At 33.4% G+C, this 20,448-nt stretch overlaps 1 protein-coding gene across 1 annotated transcript in view; it reads right to left on the reverse strand.

Annotated features, from left to right (window-relative positions):
• LOC114340380 (uncharacterized) overlaps window positions 1-20,448 on the reverse strand; it is a 1,055,195-nt gene that overhangs the window by 346,664 nt on the left and 688,083 nt on the right. Inside the window, exon 8 of the mRNA XM_028291124.2 lies at window positions 13,533-13,620. Within this exon, the coding sequence (XP_028146925.1) occupies window positions 13,533-13,620 (88 nt within the window). The remainder of the gene's footprint in view (window positions 1-13,532; window positions 13,621-20,448) is intronic.

Genomic DNA, 20,448 nt, shown 5'->3' on the forward strand with positions numbered 1-20,448 from the left:
ATTTTTTGTCGTAAATTGAACGAGGAATTGAAAAATGATTTTTAGTTTGACATATCTCAGTGGCGTACTATTTTTTTCTTCAAAAAATTCAGACCATTACCCGTATGCGCGCCAATGATGAATATTAAATTCTTCTGTTACCTGTAAAGGAGATCATTTTAAACATTTCTTGCAGCTTTGCACCTAGTTGAAATGGTATTAGTAATATTTTCTGTTGTTCTAGTTTAGTATTATTATATTGGATAGTTCTTGATGATGTATTAAGAAATGAAATATATGCGCCAAGATGTTTTATTTTTCTGCATAAAAACGGTGCAACATATGTAAAAAAGCAAGAAAGGTTTTTTATCATAAATTAGACGTGGAATTTAAAAATAATTTCTAATTCGAAATATCTCAGTGGCGTACTATTTTTTTCTTTAAAATAATTCAGGCCATTACCCGTAGGCGCGTCAATGATGAATACAAAAATTCTAAATTGTATGTCAAAAAATTCGTAATAACTGCCTCCTAAAACTCACCAAATTTCATTTTCATAGCCCGACTGGTCTTAGAGCAATAAATAAATTGGCAGTTTGAAATAAAAATTTCAACACCCCGTATCTCCGAAACTAAGCATTTGCGGACATATGTTTATCGAGCAAACTGGCATTAATTTTTCATGTAAAATTAGCCCTTAAAATGTTTCATACTTATTTACTAACACCCTGTATATCAGCACATTTCGCACCTCATCGGTGTGGTTACGGTGCGATAAATGTGAATAGTTAAAAGCACGAGTCCGAGATGAACGGCATAGGTTTAAATGTATTAGTGTGTTGCTTACTTAATTCAATGTAATTAAACGGGCACTATAGATAATCGAACATTTAATGGAACAACCTGAATGCCGCTGTATTTGAATAATGAGGGGCTGAAATGAAATCTCAAATGAGACAATCTTCGCGGAATAGAAAAATTAGAATTTAACTTATCATTTGTCATATCGTGATAATATGTAGGTATTTTAGGTGTTTAAAACTACATAAATATTCAGTGTTGTATACAAAAAACAATGATGATAAACTTGCAAAAAAATTACGTGATGTACCCTTCAAAAAATCAGTAACACTGCACTGCACTGGGTACATGTAGAAAAAATATATAAAAATAAGGAAAGATAGGTTTTTCTTGGGTATTCCAGTTAATGACAACACCCTTTTCTCTCTTAGATTTGCAGATGATCAGGTCGTGACAGATCAGGTTGCCCTCGATCTAGAATTTATGATGAAAAGGTTGGATCATGTGTATCAAAAGTGCGGACTGAAAGTGAGTCTAACAAAAGCAGAGTATTTGGTAGTAAACAGCGAGGCTCGGTTTTAATTCCTTGTCAATGATGACGTTAACATTAGTCAGGTGGAAACATTTAAATACCTGGGAGCATTGTTTGATAAGACCGAATTCGGGGGAGCAGAGATAAAGTAGATAATCCAGAAAGGCAGGCAAATTGTGGGAAGTTTGAATTCATTTTGGTGGGATTAGAATATTTCTAATAAAAACCAGAAAAGGTGGGCTGAGCCATAGTGGAGTCGGTATTGTGTTATGGCTCGGAAGTATGGACTCTCAACGCAGATCTAAGTAGTAGGCTGTTAGCCGCAGACTATATAAGAAAAAGTGCAAGAATTTCAAGATGGGAAAGGAAAACTACCAAAGAAATAAGAACAAGAATGAACGCTGAGGAAACGGTAGTAGATAGAATAGAAAGATCATTGAAATGGTTTGGACACCTATTAAGAATGCCTGAAGGCATTTGTTGGCCTAAACAAATATTTCAGTGGAGACCACCAGGAAGAAGAAAGCGGGGTAGACTGCGAAAGTCGTGGAATGAGAGCGTCAAGAAATGGATGTATGACCGCAACTTACAAGAAGTCGATGTCTTGGACAGAGAGGTGTGGCAAAGTATGACGGAAGCAAAGGATGACGGAAATGCGGCAAAATGCTGTTAACAATTGAATAATTATTGTAACATAATTGTATCCGTAAATAGATAGATGTTTTCCTTTTTTATATTGACCACCATATGAATCTATTTTAGTTTCTGTTAATTTGTTTCATCAAAAAGAAAAAACGATAAGAAAAAAAGTTAAGATAAAATGCGAAGAAAAGAAGAAAGCCTTTTTACAATACAGAACAAAAGAAACACAACAGGCATACAACCACTACAAACGAATCAGAAACGAAACGAATACTTTAGTGAGGCATATAAAAAGGGAGCACTGGCAGAGTTTCTCAAAACAGATGGAACACGACTTCTACGGAACACAAAAAGAAGTATGGAGAATGATCAGAGGGCAAAGAAAGGAGATGAACGAATTAATAAAAGCGAAACACATTCAGAAGGAAACATGGGCAGATTACTTCCGATCTCTATTTGCTAAAGGCGACGATAATGAACCACCAACACCTGAAGTTACGACAAACGAAGAAATAAATATCGAGGAGGAAGAGGTAAAGCAAGCATTAAGAAAATCAAAAAACAGAAAATCTCTAGGAGGGGAGAGAATATCGAACGAACTCCTAAAGTACGGAGGACAAGATCTAACTAAACAATTATTAAAACTAGTACAAAAAATAATAGATCAAAACAGAATACCACAAGAATGGAGATCAAGCATCCTAATACCTCTCTTCAAAAAGGAGACAAGTCAGACCCGGAGAATTACAGAGGGATTAACTTATTAAACACAACATTAAAATTAACAACAAAAGTGATAACAAACAAATTGAATGAAATTATAACATTAGCAGAAGAACAACAAGGTTTTAGGTCGGGAAGGTCATGCACTGAAGCTATATTTATAATGAGGCAAGTTCAAGAGAAATCGTTGGAATAAAACAAACCGGCATATTTATGTTTCGTGGACCTTAAGAAAGCATTTGACAGGGTCACATTAAAGGACGTTATCCACTTGTTATACTCGAGAGAGGTACCTCTGGGAATAATTAAAACGATAGAAAACATCTACCAGAACAACACAAAAAAAGTAAAAGTGGAAGATGAACTAACTGACCCAATTGAAGCAGGCAATGGGATAAGACAGGGGGGTTCCTTGAATCCTTTATTGTTCAACCTGATCATGGACAAAATAATAAAAAAAGTAAGAACTAAAAAAGGATACCAAATGGGAGAAAAACAACTTAAAGTAATCTGCTATGCGGACGATGCAATACGAATCTCTCAAACTGAAGATGATTTACAACGTATGCTGCACCAATTCAACATAACTGCCAGAAAATTTAACATGTTAATTTCCTCAAAAAAGACAAAATGCATGGTTATAACAGCAGATCCAATAAGATGTAAATTGGAGCTGGAAGGTCAGATAATAGAACAGGTGATGGAGTTTAAATACCTAGGCATTACACTATCTAGCTACGGAAGACTCGAAAGAGAAGTGGAAGATCAAGTGAATAGAGCAAACAGAGCCGCAGGTTGCCTGAATGACACAATATAGAGAAATAAAAATATCGGAAAAGAAATGAAAGGCAGAATTTACAAAACAGTCATCAGACCAATAATGACATACGCGGCAGAAACACGACCCGACACAGAGACGACAAAAATATTGCTCGAAACAGCGGAGATGAAAACTCTTCGAAAAATCGATGGTAAGACTCTATGGGACAGAGCTAGAAGTACAGATATACGATGGAGATGCAAGGTGGATAACATTAATAACTGAATAAGAAACAGAAGAATAGAATGGAATGACTACATAAGCCGAATGACAACAAATAGGATAGTCAGGACAGCGAGAGACGGTTCCCCAATAGGAAGACGATCAGTGGGAAGACCACGAAAACCATAGAACGACAACTTACTAGAGGCACATTGAAAAAACAGACATGTCGATACAAACAGAAGAAGAAGAAGAAGAAGAAGAAGAAAAAGAAAAAACGGTACAAAAAGTTGTTATATTTTTCCTGCTTTTACCAAAAACATCATAGACTGCAAAACCACTTTTTATCGGTATACTGCAACTGGATCTCTGAATAATAACTTACCGGCTATTATCTCGTATTATTTCATTGACTGCATGCTATTACCAAACAACACTATTGCCAAAGACAATTGTAATCTCAAAAAAATTTCTTTAACATCGGTACTGCCTCAAAAGTTGCCGAGACTGCCGAGACACTTAGCAGACCGATGTGATCCTCTTAAGATCCTATCCGAAAACTAATTAAAAAAAGTCCGTCTGTGCGGTATAATTCACACAACCTTAAATCTCCAATCAATCCCATATTATATACATAATGCTTAAATTAGATATGCCACAAGAAAACAGTTTCAGAAGCTATACAGGGTGTAACAAAAATACAGGTGTAACATAAATTAAACCACATATTCTGGACCAAAAATAGTTCGAATGAACCTAACTTACCTTAGTACAAATTTGCACATAAAAAATATTTACAAAATAAAAATCGATTTTTTCGAATGTATCGAAAACTATTAGAGATTTTTTGTTGAAAATGGACATGTGGTATTCTTATGGCAAGAACATCTTAAAGAAAAATTATAGTGAAATTTGTGCACCCCATAAAAATTTTATGGGGGTTTTGTTCCATTAAGCCCCCCCAAACTTTTGTGTCCGTTTCAAATAAATTATTATTCTGGTGCCATTAGTTACATTAAATATTTCTAAAACTTTTTTGCCTCTTAGTATTTTTTCGATAAGGCAGTTTTTATCGAGTTGCGGCTTCTTTTTTAATATGTTTACATAAAAATTTTATGAGGGTTTTGTTCTTTTAAACCCCCCAAATGTTTGTGTACGTTCCAATTAAACTATTACTGCGGTAACATTAGTTAAACACAGTGTTTTTAAAACTTTTTTGCCTCTTTGTATTTTTTTCATAAAGCATCTTTTATCGAGATGTGGCTTCTTTTTTAATATGGTTCAAAATATACCTAAAAATGTAAATCATAAATAAATTTTCATATTATTACCAAGTCTCCATAATCGTACTTTACCATATACAAATATGTGGTGGATTTAACAAATATTCAAATATCTCGATAAAAACTGACTTTTGGAAAAAGTGCTAAGAGACAAAAATGTTTTTAAAAACTTGTGTTTAATTAATGGCGCTACAATAATAATTAAATTGAAACGTACACAAAAGTTTGGGGGGTTTAAAGGAACCAAACCCCCATAAAATTTTTATGGGGTGTCCAAATTTCATTATAAGTTTTTCTTAAAATACTACTGCCATGACAATACCACCTGTCTATTTTTAATAAAAAATCTCTAATAGTTTTCGATATATTGGAAAAAATCGATTTTCATTTTGTAATTTCAAAGGGCTGTAACTTTTTTTCCAAGCACATTTGTACTAAGGTAAGTTAGGTTCAATAGAACTATTTTTGGTCCCAGAATACGCGATTAAATTTATGGCCTGTATTTTTGTTACAACCTGTATATATTAATGTTTAGCTTCGATTGTGGATTGAAATTAAAGAAGAAAATTGATAAAAAGACCCTACTTTTCTTGATACTTCACTACTGGGTTATATATTAGCACATTTCGCAACTCATCGAGATGAACGGCATAGTTTTACATGAAATAGTGTGTTGCTTACTTAATTCAATGTAATTAAACGGGCACTATAGATAATCGAACATTTAATGGAACAACCTGAATGCTGCTGTATTTGAATAATGAAGGGCTGAAATGAAATCTCAAATAAGACAATCTTCGCGGAAATTGAACAATAAATTATTTCCATACGCTTTACTCCCGGGAACAATTTGCGCTAGTAATCTGTTATATAATTGTGTTGTAGAATAGCACAATACTATTATATATTGTACATTGTACAAACGACATATTTGGTGCAGCTCTATCCATTGTTTCATTTAAATTATACGTGATGATTGAATAAGCTATTCTACTGTGACAAAACTGAAATTTAAACTCAAATTATTTAATAAGCTTTAAAAAACAAATCATACTAAATTGTTTAATAATACCGTTTTTGATATATAGAGCTGATATATGAACTTTATCTCAAAAGTTAAGAGACTACTTGGTATTTTTGAGAAGAAATATTTCAAATGATTTTTGGGACCGTAAATGAAAATGGTATTTAGTGCCCTAGATATAACTTTGAAATATACCACCTATACACAGACACAACTGTGATTGACTTTGCAGTGGCAAAGGATTTGTCTGCGGTTAATACGTTTATTTTATGTTGAAAACCAGTATATTACAAATAGTAACAGTACTGTGGTATAACTAGACCCAAACCCAGACATCCAAAGTGACAGTGACAGTTATCCTCCAACACCAAACTGTTCTATATGGTCCACATAATATTCAGAAAAAAGTCACACCATTTTGAGCGTCGGACTTGGGGGGGGGGGGGAGAAATCGGTAAATTCGTAGTTTTTTAAGTTTATCGTCAATATTTCTAAAACTATGCGGTTTAGCATGAACAATCTTCTATACAAAAATGTTCTACATTAAATTATTTGAAATAAAAAAGGCCCTATGCATAATCCTTCTAAAATGAACGGTTCCAATGTTACGGAGGTAGTATAGTATAATTGGTCCAAAAAAGGCCTAACTCAGACATCCAAAGTAAAATTTTTCTGCAACACCAATTTGTTCTATATGGTCCACATTATTGTTCAGTAAAAAGTTACACCATTTTGAGCGTCCGGTTTGGGGGGAGGTGGGGAGAAGTCGGTAAATTAGTAGTTTTTTTTAAGTTTTTCGTCAATATTTCTAAAACTATGCTTTATCGTAAACAATGTTCTACGCAAGAATGTTTTACATAAAATTTTTAAATTTAAAAAGGTTCTATACATAATTGTTATAAAATCAACGGTTCCAGAGTTACGGAGGGTGAAAAATGGAGGTTTTCGATACTTTTTATATTAACTGGGCAATTTATAATATTATTACTGATGGCAGAAATTTTCTTTAACAGGATTGTGTTTTGTAAATAAAATTTGCTATTTCAGTGGCTGCTGGTATGTTAGTGATAAGCCCTTGAAGAAACGTCAACCTCACCACCCAAAATCATCATCAATTGCCCAAAAGATATAAAAAGTATCGAAAGCCTCCACTTCTCACCCTCCTTAACTCTGAAACCGTTGTATTTATAACAATTATGTATAGAACCTTTTTTGTTTTAAATTATATGTAGAACATTTTTGTATAGAACAGTTTTTTATTTTTAAGGTTATTATATTATTTTTTATTTGTTATAAATATCTCAGCTTCGGTCTTCCTCTTGTTCTTTTTCCTACTGGCATCTGTTTGAATATTTTGTTTGGTATTTCGCCTTCTTCCTTTCTTTCTACGTGTCCCATCCAACGCAGCCGTCCTATTTAAATGAATGTTATGACATCCGGATCCTGGTATATTTTGTATAGTTCAAAGTTGTACCTTCTTCGCCAAATTCCGTTTTCTTTTGTGCCCTTACATACATATGTGTCGCAAGATTTTTCTTTCAAAGGTGGCTAGCAATGTTTCCTCTCTTTTAGTGAGTGTCCAGGTTTCTGAGTCGTATGTGAGTACCGGTCTTATTAAGGTTTTGTATATTTGGCATTTTGTTTTTCTTGCGACGTTATCTGATCTTAGTTGCCGAATTAAGCCATGGTAACTTTTATTGGCAATAAATATTCGCCTCTTCACTTCCTCCGCAACGTTATTATTAGACATAACTAGGGATCCCAAGTATGTAAAGTTTTTTACCCCCTTAACCCTTAAACGGCCAAGGGTGGGTAAAAAATGTCCACCTAATGCGTATTCCCTTGTAACAAATTTATTACGTGTTCAAAAATTTTCAAAAAATTATTTATTGTTAAAAGGACAGCTTTTTATCGAATGTTAAATTGGTTCTACCAATATTTTTGAAAATAAAAATAATATTTTGAGATAAATATGGGTGGGCATAAAAAGTACACACGTGGTGAAACTTGTTACTAAAGGTTTCTATTTAATTTCTCGTTGGTAGGAAAATAATCCATATAATTATCGACGTATAATTACATAATACACATAATTGTCCGCCAATGAAGAGGCTGAAAGGAAGCATGTGGAGAAAATCGACAAATCTGAATTACTGGCTTTTACTGGTATGTTAATTTTGATGTACATTGTAATTTTGTTGTAAGGTTTGTAAATTGTTTGTATTAATATTTTAGAAGATGCTGCGTTTATTGAGCATACGATTCTTAAGTTTAATCCATCTCCAACAACTCTCAATAAATATATTAGCTATTTTCGAGGTGGACATTTTTTACCCACCCTTGGGCGTACATGGAACCAAAAAAAGGTTGGGCGTTTAAGGGTTAATGTTAACATTAACAGTCTTTCATAAATGACGTTGGACATTATTTTGTATGCTGCATTCAGCAGATTCCACGGTAGTTTCCGCATTCTAACTGATTTCCTTTTTTATGTAATGGTACAATAATACCGCTATTCCACTCCGCTGGTAGCTGTTTATTTGACCATATCTTTGTTATCAATTCATGTATTGTTTTCTGTAGTGCGTTTCCTCCTTCCTTCAGTAATTTCGGTGCTACTTGATCCGATTCCGGTGATTTATTGTTCTTTAATTTGTCTACTGCTGTTCTAATCTCGGCTATTGTTAATGGACTCTTTTCTCTGTTGTCTGCTTGGTCTAATGGTATATCAGGGTCTGTCTCACTCCCATCTCCTTCAAGCTTTTCCGTAAAATGTTCTGTCCATCTTCGTAGTATCTCTTGCCGTTCTGTCAATATATTACCTTCCTTATCTCTACAAATCGTTGTTTTCGGTTTGAAGTCTTTTCTGATTTTTTTCAGTTTCTGATAAAATTTTCTTGCCTCTGTTGATCTACTTAGTTCTTGCAGTTCTTGAAGTTCTTTGTTCATATATTCTCTCTTTTTTCTTCGGTGAGTTTTCTTTTCTTCTTTGCGTAGTTGTTTATATTCTTCCTCTTCTTGTCGGGTTCTGTGCCCCTGTTGCATCAGTAAATATGCTCTGTTTTTCTGTCTGTTATAATCTGACATTCTTCGTCAAACCAGTCATTCGTTCTTGTTTTTATTTCTTTACCTTCTATGCCTAATACTTCTTTAGCTGTCTCTATATACTCTTTATTTTTATTTGTTTCTTTAAGTCCTTCTACCTTGTATCGTTCCTGTTTAGAGCCTCTTTCCTTTTTGATGTTTGAAATTCTAGCCCTTACTCTACTTTCGACCAGGTAGTGATCAGAATCCGCATTTGTTCCTCTTCTGGTGCGGACGTTTATTATATTTGATTGGTGTCTCGAGTCTACAATAACATGATCTATCATATTTACTGTCAGTCCATCTGGGGATTTCCAGGTACCTTTGTGTATATCTTTGCGAGCGAAGTATGTGCTAGCAATCACCATGTTAAGTAATCTTGCTAGGTTTATTAACCTATTGCCATTGTCATTTGATTGCTCATTAGGACTGTGCCTACCTATTGTTGGTTGGAATTGCTGTTCTCTTCCAACTTTGGCGTTTAGGTCTCCATAAATTATTTTTATATCATTTTTTGGGCATGACTGATATGCGGACTCTAGTTCATCATAAAAGCAGATAATGAGTATACGAAGAGATTAACATTCTCAAACCTAGAGCGAGGAAGAAGTGGAGGATGACCACGAAGGAGATGGATTTTTAATGTGAAAGAAGCCCTTATGATTCTAGGTCAGAAGGTGGAAGTTGCTACGGGAGTGGGGACTTCACTGCCAGCAGGTCAAGATCCGTAAATGATAGAGTCTATTCAATTATGATGATGATGGTACATCGAATTGTTATTGTATCTGTCTGTTAAAATAGAATTAATCTTAAAATGTCAAGTTTAAATTTAAAAGGTACTTGAGGTTTTTAAATAACATGCCCCATTTATTCAGACATAAAATAACTTTTCTCCAAGTTTTCCGTTTAAAAGTTTTCTTCCTAATTGGTTTATTACAGTCATAATATTGTCTTATTCTACCTTTCTAGAAATCTTATCCAGCCGTCGCAAGTGCCATATAATTTTATAGATATAAAAGTTTTCTTATCACGTACACGGGATAAACGTATAACGACTACTCACAAGGACAAACTTTATTATCGTACGCCTTGATAAGAATGGGGAAACATCTAATTTCTGAAACAGCTCCGTCTCACGAAGGATAAAGTATTAGAGTGCTTATTAGAACCGTTATTAACCATTTAAACAATATCAATAGATATTAAGAGTAATAACAGTGATGAAAAAGTTGTACAGGGTGTTTCATTCCGAAATGAATATACCGTAATCATATTTAGAAACACCTAGTTTTCGAAGAAGAGCGAATCTAGTTTTATCTAGTTTTCCCATTACTTTATTGATTTATTAGTTTCGAACTACTTTAAAAATATTGTTTTCGGAGGAAAATGTACTCCACTTGAGTTGATAGATTCATTGTTATATTAATACCACAAAAATCTAGGTACCTACGTTAAAAAGAATAAAAAAAAATTCCTAAATGGGACCAATAATCTATCTATCAGATTCAGTGCAAATAGCTTTCATATTATTTTGGGAAGTGTAAAAAACCTTAATTTATTAAGACTTTTTATTCCTTTGACAAAAACTTTTTAATGCAGTTTTTAAGTATAACCTAAATTTAACCCTTGGTTGGAAGATCAGATTCAACTGTAACTTTTGTGACAAAAAGATAGGTATGGAAATGAAATTCGGCGAGAGATACCTGAGATTCGCTTATGATCGATTACTTCGCTTGTGATCAAGTAGTAGTCGATAGCAAACTGTGAAGAAAATACTGATAACTATGCTAAGAAAACTTAAAGATAAATAGAAATAGACAGGAACAAAAGTGAATGAATCAAAACAGAATACTTACATATAGGGGAAGAAATCGAAGATCCAATTTGTGCACGAAATGCAATTAACAGAAATAAGACACAACGAAAAATTTAAATATAAGGCAACATTATAGCTGACAAAGATTCATCTGAGTGTGACATCCGATGCAGAGTTTTGTCGGAGAAAAAAGGTTATATGTGGGATAAACTCTTTACTTTGGTTTAATCTAATTTCCATTGATACAAAATTTACAATCTACACAGCAACAAACTAATGAAAATAGTGGTAGGGGAGCCCAAGCGGGTATTTTTGCAGTTACTTGAGCGCGTCAGATTATTACACGAGGAGAAACCTTGTACCCTGAAAATATACCTCTACCATATATTGACTCTTAATGCAGGGGAGTTAGTTAAGAGGGGCCGAAAAAAATCTATCCTTAGAAAAACTCGAAATCGTCAGATTAAGAGAAGATAAGTTAAGTATATGCAAAACATTGTATATTTCAAAAATATGACGATTTGAGCAGGGCGTAAAGAAATGGGTGAGTCCCAAAGTTTCACAAGAAAAAAGCGAATATTTCGCTAAATGAATGACAGATCGAAAAACTAAAAAATTCTTGCTCAATATTTTTCAAAAATCTATCCAATGACACCAAACACGACTTCACACGGAGAGGGGGGGCTAAATTTAATATTTTAAATACGAATCCCCCCATATTTCGCGAAATGAACATCAGATCGAAAAACTGAAAAATACACTTATTCAATATTTTTAAAAAATCTATCGAATGACACCAAACACGACCCCCCACGGAGGTGGGGTGGGGGTTACTTTAAAATCTTAAATGGGAGCCCACATTTTTTATTGCGGATTTGGATTCCTTGCGTAAAAATAAGTAACTTTTATTCGAGACATTTTTTCGAATTATGGATAGATGGTGCTATAATCTAAAAAAACGATTGTTGGAAATGGAAAATTAAATAAAAAATGGAAAGTCCCCACTAAAATGGAAAACTTTACACAACTTTTTTTGGTTTTAGGACCTACTCTTCACAACCCAATAGGTCCTCATAACGCTCGAGTGACTGCACATCTAGCATACTTTGCTTCCCTACCATAGTAAACGCAGAAGAAATGGATTTCTCCAAAGAGTATTATTATACGATTTTAGTATACAATCTACCGAATAATGAAATCAAAAGCTTTTGACGATTCTCTATCTCTCACTAAAAGAATTTTTGCCTCGCCTTTCAAGCAAGTTCTGTCATTAAAAATATATAGCGAAACACGTGTTACAGAGTGGCCGGTTAGTCGAGGTGTGAATGTACTTTTTGTGTATTATTTACACATTATTTTCTGTGGGCCACATATAATTCCGCAATTGCAGTGAGGCACTTATGAAGAAAGGACTGCTGTCATTGTTATCTTTGTCAATCACAAAACGATTTTTGATGAACATGTGTTAGTACTGCGAGCTTCATTTGAAATCATTCTTAATTCTTCTCTTAAGGTAAAGTCTTCTTTCGAGGGTTAGCTATCATCATGACTATTTGTATAATGTTTACAACTGCTTCAAAGACCTGGGTAGAGGAGCAATTAAACCACTCCTTGAGACTGCACAGGCATGATATTCGTCACCTTCCAACAATACGCCTTTTTAAAATCTTTCCCTGCATCATATTGTAAAGAAGCTGGTATTCTGTTCTCTTATCACGTCGCCAAATTATTGTAGTTTTCGTATTTATATTTCATAATTTAGTTTACGTATACTTACGTGTAGTGCTACGTTGATACTTTGCCTATATTAATGAAATATTTTCCAGTATAGGTTACTATGAAAATTACGAATGTGTTATTTAGACATAAATATATTCATATTAAAAATGCGATTACAGTTACTATTCAAAAATATTACAAAAATATTAAATACAGTAAAATATGATAGACTAATATATGATAGAATTTGTTAATAACTTAAGGGTGTCTAGTCGGACAAACTTTGATATACGGGAACACTGGAACATGGGAAATTTTAATTGTGGAACAGTTTAAAAATTTGGAACGTCCGATTACGAAAACGTCCCATGTATTTTGTCGGACAGAACATCCAATTGATTTGTTACCGTTTCATTAAACTCTCATGCAAAAATCAGACTGATATTACTAACCAACATGATTCCTGTCGTTTGACATGTTCTTCGTGTTCTACTCATCAAAATGCCCAGTTTTTGATAAACACCAGTCTGATTTTTGCATGAGGGTTTAATGAAATGGTAACAAATCAATTGGAAGTTCTGTCCGACAAAATATATGGAACGTTTTCGTAGTCTGTCGTTCTAAATTTTTAACCTGTTCCATAATTAAAACTTAATAAAGTTTGTCCGACTAAACACCGTTAAGCCATTAACAAATTTTAAGCTTGCTATTAATCAACTTTTTTTTGGTACGCGGAATCCAGATCTATGAGAACAATTATCTGGATTGTAAAATCATTGCGTATGGTAAATAACGAGTAATGTAAATATGTGTTTGTCAATAAATTTGTAAATTAATATATTTCCAATGTACCTATATTTCCAATGTACTAATCAAACTAGAACATACAGGTAATTCCTAACTAATATAAAATATATTTAGAATACGTAAAGCAAAAATTTACTTACCATAATATACATCTTCTAAAGTAGTAAATTTTTTAATATTTACACTAATTCTCCAACTATACAGCAAAACAACAAGTATTGATATATTCTGAAAAAAAAGAAATTTTATTAAAATATTTAATTTTAATCCAAAATAAATAGAAAAAATAAACTTAAATTTTTTTTGCTGGTACTTATCACGCTAATGAACAATGGATAACAAAAACCAATAACGAGTTAACTGAGCTCTATCAAGAACTTAACATATCAGCGGTAATTCAAATACTTAGATGGTTGAGCCATGTGCAGAGAGAATGACTCCATCTAGAATTCCCAGAATGGCACTAGCTAGTGCATTGTCAGACAAAAGGCGAAGAAGAAGACCAAGGTCAAGATGGAGCAACGACGTTAAAGAAGATATAAGAAGACTTAATGTTATTGTTATTACTTATCAAGCTTTCTTTCAACATCTTAGATATTTCTCAATATTTATAAAACATACTGAACTTACGTGTAGTTTTCTTTACTTGTTTATACCTCTTGCTAAAACTTTCTCGTCTGTTATTATGTATACAGCAGTGGCGGTTCTAGCCCGGGGCAGGAGAGGCAGCCGCCCTCCCAGTTTTTGCAGGACTTTTGTACTACAATCTTCGTTAAAAAGGCACATTATCTTATTTATTCACCGATTGTGTTCAATTTTCATTTCAAAATACATTTGACAACACTGGCAACAACGCTTAGTACTTTCAATTTGTAAGCTTCTGAAAACCCATGTGTTTATGTGCACTGCTATGCCCATAGGTTAAATTTGTTATTAGTGGATACAGCTAAAAATATGAACATGGTTGACGAAACTCTGAAATTGAAGCAATTTATTCCTTTTACTCGGCTTCTACCTTAAGACATTAGAAATTTAAAGACGCACAAGACCCAAAGTCAAGAAAGTTTGAGATTCCCCAAGAAATAGACTAAGAGCCGCTATAGGTGAAATTTCTTAATCATTTTAGGCACGACGGGACCCTATAACTTAAATAATAGAACCTAAAAGAAAACATTTGAGCACTGTGCCGTCACTTTTCAGTGGCACATGCGTCTACAGTGGCGCATCAAACTTTCCACTTATGAACGGGATACATAAATTAAAAAATACCCTCCCTCATTACCAGAATTTAATTTTTTTCATTTTTTTAAGTTCTATGTGATTAAGACATAAGATTCATCGTAATTTTAACCCACCACCCCCTTCTCCCTCCCCCACCATCAAAAATTTTATTTTTGGATTTTATTTTTTTTTTGTGAGATGCAATCAATTTTAAAATTTCAAAAAATTCACACACATAGTTAAGGCTTTTATAAAACACATCTATTTTTTATAGACCTGTAGGTTGGGTGTATATACCCTCAAAAAATTTTAAAATTTTTTTTGGTAAAAAGTGTATAACTTTTTTTTTGGGATAGCTGCAGATCTAATTTTTTCTCAGTCTTGTGTATTTTATCGAACACTATATTTCTAATTTTTTTCAGATTTTTCTGTAACGCTGGTCACCTTCAAAAATCCAAAAAACTGTTTTTTAAGGAAATTTTGGGGGGTTTGAACGTGTTTTTCTGTTTTTTAAATATTCTAAAGGACTTAGTTACTTCAAGTTACATATAACCTATAAAAACAAAATTGATTTGATATATTATGAAGTCTATAAAATAGGGAAAATCCCCCAAAACCCCCCAAAAAACAGTTTTTCGGATTTTTGAAGGTGGGGAGCCTTACGGAAAAATCTGAAAAAAATTAAAAATATAGTGTTTGATAAAACACACAAGATTAAGGAAAAATTAGACCTGCAGCTATTCCATAAAAAAAGTTATACGCTTTTTTGAAAAAAAAAAAAATTCTTTTATATTTTTGAGGTTATGTACACTCTACCTATGGGTCTATAAAAAATAGGCATGTTTTACAAAAGACTCAGCTATGCGTGTGAATTTTTTGAAATTTTAAAATTGATTGCATCCCACCAAAAAAAATAAAAACAAAAAATGAAGTTTTTGATGGTGGGAACAGGGGGAAGGGAGTGGTGGGTTAAAATTACGCTGAATCCTATGTGTTAATCACATAGAACTTAAAAAAATAAAAAAAATTTAATTCTGTTAGTAAGCGAGGGTTACTTTTAATTTGTTTATCCCGTCCATAAGTGGAAAGTTTTATGCGCCACTGTCGACGCATGTGCCACTGAAAAGTGACGGCACAGCGTTCAAACGTTTTCTATTAGGTTCTACTATTTAAGTTATAGGGTCCCGTCGTGCCTAAAATGATTAAGAAATTTCACCTATAGCGGCTCTTAGTCTAAAAGTGATGCCAGATTGGTATGTAAATGCAAAGGGTTAATGTATTTCAAAAATAACTTTTTAGCTGTAATATCGGCGTTGGAGGACTTGAAATGCTCTACAAACAAAGTTGAAGCTTCTATTGCTAAAGGATTCTGGCTGCAACTCAAGCAGTTTAAAATAGTATTTGTTCTGCAATTTTTAGGGGAGATATTGGAATATACAAACAAAACGTCTGTAGCTTTACAGAAGGAAGACAAACTAGTGAGCTCTGCAGTTGAAGTAATCGATGGTTTGAAAAGGTTACTACAAAGTAAAAGATCTGATAATTTCTTTGATGAATGCTGGAAACAAGTTTGCTGTGTAGATTAAAAAGCAGAAATAAAAACTCTAACAGACTCTGATAACCAAATGAAGCGTAAGGGACAAATACCAATAAAATTTTATTCATCATGACCTCCACAGAACAAATATCTATGCATAATGATGAAATTATGTTCAAACAAATGTTATTTGAAGTGCTAGACCATATAATGGGCGAGCTTGAATGCAGGTTCACAACCAATCCAGCTGTTTTTATGGCTTTTGAAGTTTTAAATCCATCAAGCACTGAATTACTTACAACTGACCCTGCATGCAGTTTTGCAGATCAGTACAGTATGTTCATTAATACAAAAGATTTTAAGTATGTGACATGGCAAAAGAGGTTTTCCATGATTTCAAAGGAAAGACAACATATTTTTATTATGATTTACTTACACAAAAGATGTTGTATCCTGAGCTTTCAAAATTGGCCCAGCTTTTGTTTACATTACCTGAAACGAGTGTTGGAGCTAAAATAAGTTTTTCCACAATGAAAAGAGTACTTATCTGCACTCTACCATGACAACTAATCGACTGACGAAGCTTTCAATAATATCGATAGAAAGAGAAGAGAGTGGAAGGTTGATAAACAATCCAGACCAAATTATATACATTTTTAGTAATGTTGGCCAGAGAAGATTAAATTTGTAAATAAATGTAAACCTTATCAACAAGCAGTAAATCTGTATTAAATAAAATGTGTTGTTACAATTTCTCATTTATTTATTTATTGGTTAATATATTTTTATTTAAAGATATATTATGTTGAATTGATGTTTTTGGAGGATTGATAGTTTTCAATGATCAATTAATCAATTTTATTTTATAAGTGTGCTGAAACGGATGGAATTTCGAAAAGTCAAGTAATAACTATCTTTTTGTAGAATTGATTTTTTGAATGTTTACATCCCCTCTCAATGATTGGGGTTTTTGGGGACCAAACGAAACCACTGGTCACTCAAAATCTATTGTGACTTGCCCCCCAGTTTCTTTGGTCTAGAACCGCCACTAATAGTATACAGTGTTCCACAAAATTTTTGGTTGATTTACTTCAATTTCTCGTCCCTAAAAGTCCTATCCAAGAGTTAATAAATAAAATAGCATTATCTTAAAGATAATAAAAACCTGATAAGAAGTTGTATCCAATATCTTTCTTTTATTTACTTCGTAATACGCTATTAGATCATTGGCGTATTTCTTTAATCCCAACCATCTGTAAATATTACATCAACATTCAGAATACAAATTTCAAAAAATGTTTCACTACCTAAAACGTTTACGTTATTCCCCAAGGAATCTAAATCCCGATCTGTTTATTGGAATTCACATTTTGTTTCAGTCGAATAATCTTGGTATATCAATCATTTTTGAAATATAAGACGAAAAAAAGAAGATTTAAGTTGAAGGGTTGTAAATTGATATATGTAGAGTTTTTTACAATATGCAACATTTGTCAGAAAAAACTTCTACTTTTAATAAATAAATAAAGTGGATACAAAGATGTATAAAAACTATATTTTTACTATATACCATTAGTAACGCATATTTTTTATGTAAAAAATATAGCTGCACCATGGTTAGTAGCGACAGCTACAAGCATGTCCAATAAATTACTTATACTCTTCTTCTTTTTATGGTATCAATCCGTTCCGGATGTTGGCGATCACCATGGATATCCTAACTTTGCTTGCTGCTTTTTGGAATAGTCCGCTTGTAGATGTAGATATTAAACAACTTTCTCCGGATTGACGTCAAGATATTCGGATTCGCCGTGGTCCTCTCTTTCTAAATACCTTGTCACGAACAATGAGTTGCAACAAGTCATATCAAGTTTATTCCTCATAACATATCCAAGATATTCTAGTTTGCGTACTTTGATTATGTTAATAATCTCGCATTCCTTGCCCATTATACGTAGGACCTCAGCATTAGTCCCACGATCCACCCATCAAATTCTTAAAATGTCTCTGTAACATCACATCTCGAATGTCTCGAGTTTTCTTAAAGAAGCTTCCAGGTAGAGATGGTACAGAATAGCAATTTTCGGTAATAGGTTGGAACCGAACCTATTCCAAACAAATACCTATTCCAGAAACCTAATGCGAGTTTCTGGTTCCGAGGTGAAAAGACGATATATATCGATCGGCCTAGCTTGTTCCTAGTTGTGCCACTATTGTTTGCGCTGCATCAAATTTAAACGATCAAACTAGTGGGTACCTATAATTTTGTATTCTTAATCTAGAGGATGTATTTAATTTGATTTTTAAATATATTTATATTTCTTACCATGTTTTTCCTACAATTCGTAAATCTATATAACAACTATTAAAAAAAAATTTTTTTCTACGGCCGTAAGGCCGTAAGGCCGGAAAGTAGAATACCTTTTAATATGGCATTATAATATACTATAATACATGCAATAAACTAATATTCAGACATTATTTACTAATTTATTTCAAATGTGTCTTATTGTGTTCATGTTTTAATAATTCGATGAATTCGACGCAATAATTCGATGAAATAGAATTATTTTGACAGAATATTTAAAAGTCAAATCAGTAGACAATTAAAATGGTTTTAAATTGTCGTCATGGAAACCAATATCGTCGTCGTGGTAACCCATTATATTGAAAGTTTGATTAATTATTTATATGGGAAATAAGCCACAATTAAAATGAAAAAAAAAAATAATTTTATTAACGTTTCGACGCCCAAATCGGGTGCCGTTGTCAAAATACAAAATATTACTAAAATAAACTAAAGTGTTGTTGCTAAGCAAAAAAATTCTTCTAATAATTTATTTAATCTCACTCATTTATCACTCATCCCAGGAACGCAACTCATAAATATTGGCAATATCATTTTAAAGTCTTCTACTTTAAAATGTATAATATATGTCTGAATTGCCAATATAAATGAGTGAGATTAAATAAATTATTAGAAGAATTTTTTTGCTTAGCAACAACACTTTAGTTTATTTTAGTAATATTTTGTATTTTGACAACGGCACCCGATTTGGGCGTCGAAACGTTAATAAAATTATTTTTTTTTTTCATTTTAATTGTGGCTTATTTCCCATATAAATAATTAATCATAAAAATGCCACAAGGAAATAGCTTCAGAACAACATTGAAAGTTTGGTTTTGACAACCTTGTCAAAGAATTAATTTGTGTATTTTCACTCCTAAATAAAAATTGAATTGGCTCTATTTTTTGTGGCTTTTTTCCAAAAGTACGGCCATAGAAGAAATATTGTTCCTAACTCATGCGGAAAGTGTCTTCCCCTCACTCGACTGCTTGCCCGAACTCCGCTATCGCGTCGTTCGGGTCAACGGCAGTCTCGTGCGTGAAAGTATCACTTTTCGCACTAGTTAGGAAAATAACTATTTTACATGTAATTATGGGTTTTTAAATTACCTACAGTCAAGGTTTATTCAGAATTCGTTTATGCAAATGGAAAATAAAGACATTAAGTTATTACAGAAGATAGGATTGATTATATTATAGTCATATATTTAAATAAAAACATAATGCGAAAGAGTCAAAATTTTAAGTTTTAAATGACAACTATACCCGCAATAACAGATGTGAGATGTTGTAATCGAAACAGACGCCGCCTATTCGTTTCTCTATGGTACCTATTCCGAGAGATCAGTTCAAGTTTCATTTCAAACCTCTTGCCGGAAAGTGTACTCAACTACGGCCGACGCTGGAATCGAAACCGATGCGGTCAAAGCTTTTTCACTTGTAGTACGTGAAATAGTCGATTAAAACATATTCCGACGTACCCGCTCCAGCTCCATCATGCCATCCCTAATCGAAACGAACGTAACCGATGCGTTCCCTGCGGCTTACTACGGTGGCTCTTAGGCTCTTTCGATGTCAAATGGCTGTGCTAAAACTTATTCCGAGCGAGAATCCAGTTCGAGTTTATTGTAAATTGTGGATTGCGGTCGATGCGGCGCCGTTGGAATCAAAACCGATGCCGTCGACTTTTTGTCACTGGTGCGTGGAATAGACGATTGGAACCTATTCCGTGGTACCTGCTCCAGTTCCATCATGCCATCTCTACTTCCAGGTCTCTACTCCGTATAATAACGAAGAAAATACATAGCATCTGATGATATTTTCGTACCAAGTGGTATATCGTGACTTCTGTAAAGAGACTTCATTATGACCAACGCTGAACTTGCTTTTCCTATGCGTTGTTTTATTGTAGACTGGTACCATTGACTGTTTATGTTTGTACCTAGGTATG

This window comes from Diabrotica virgifera, chromosome 3 (assembly GCF_917563875.1).
Source record: "Diabrotica virgifera virgifera chromosome 3, PGI_DIABVI_V3a".
Lineage (NCBI taxonomy): Eukaryota > Metazoa > Arthropoda > Insecta > Coleoptera > Chrysomelidae > Diabrotica > Diabrotica virgifera.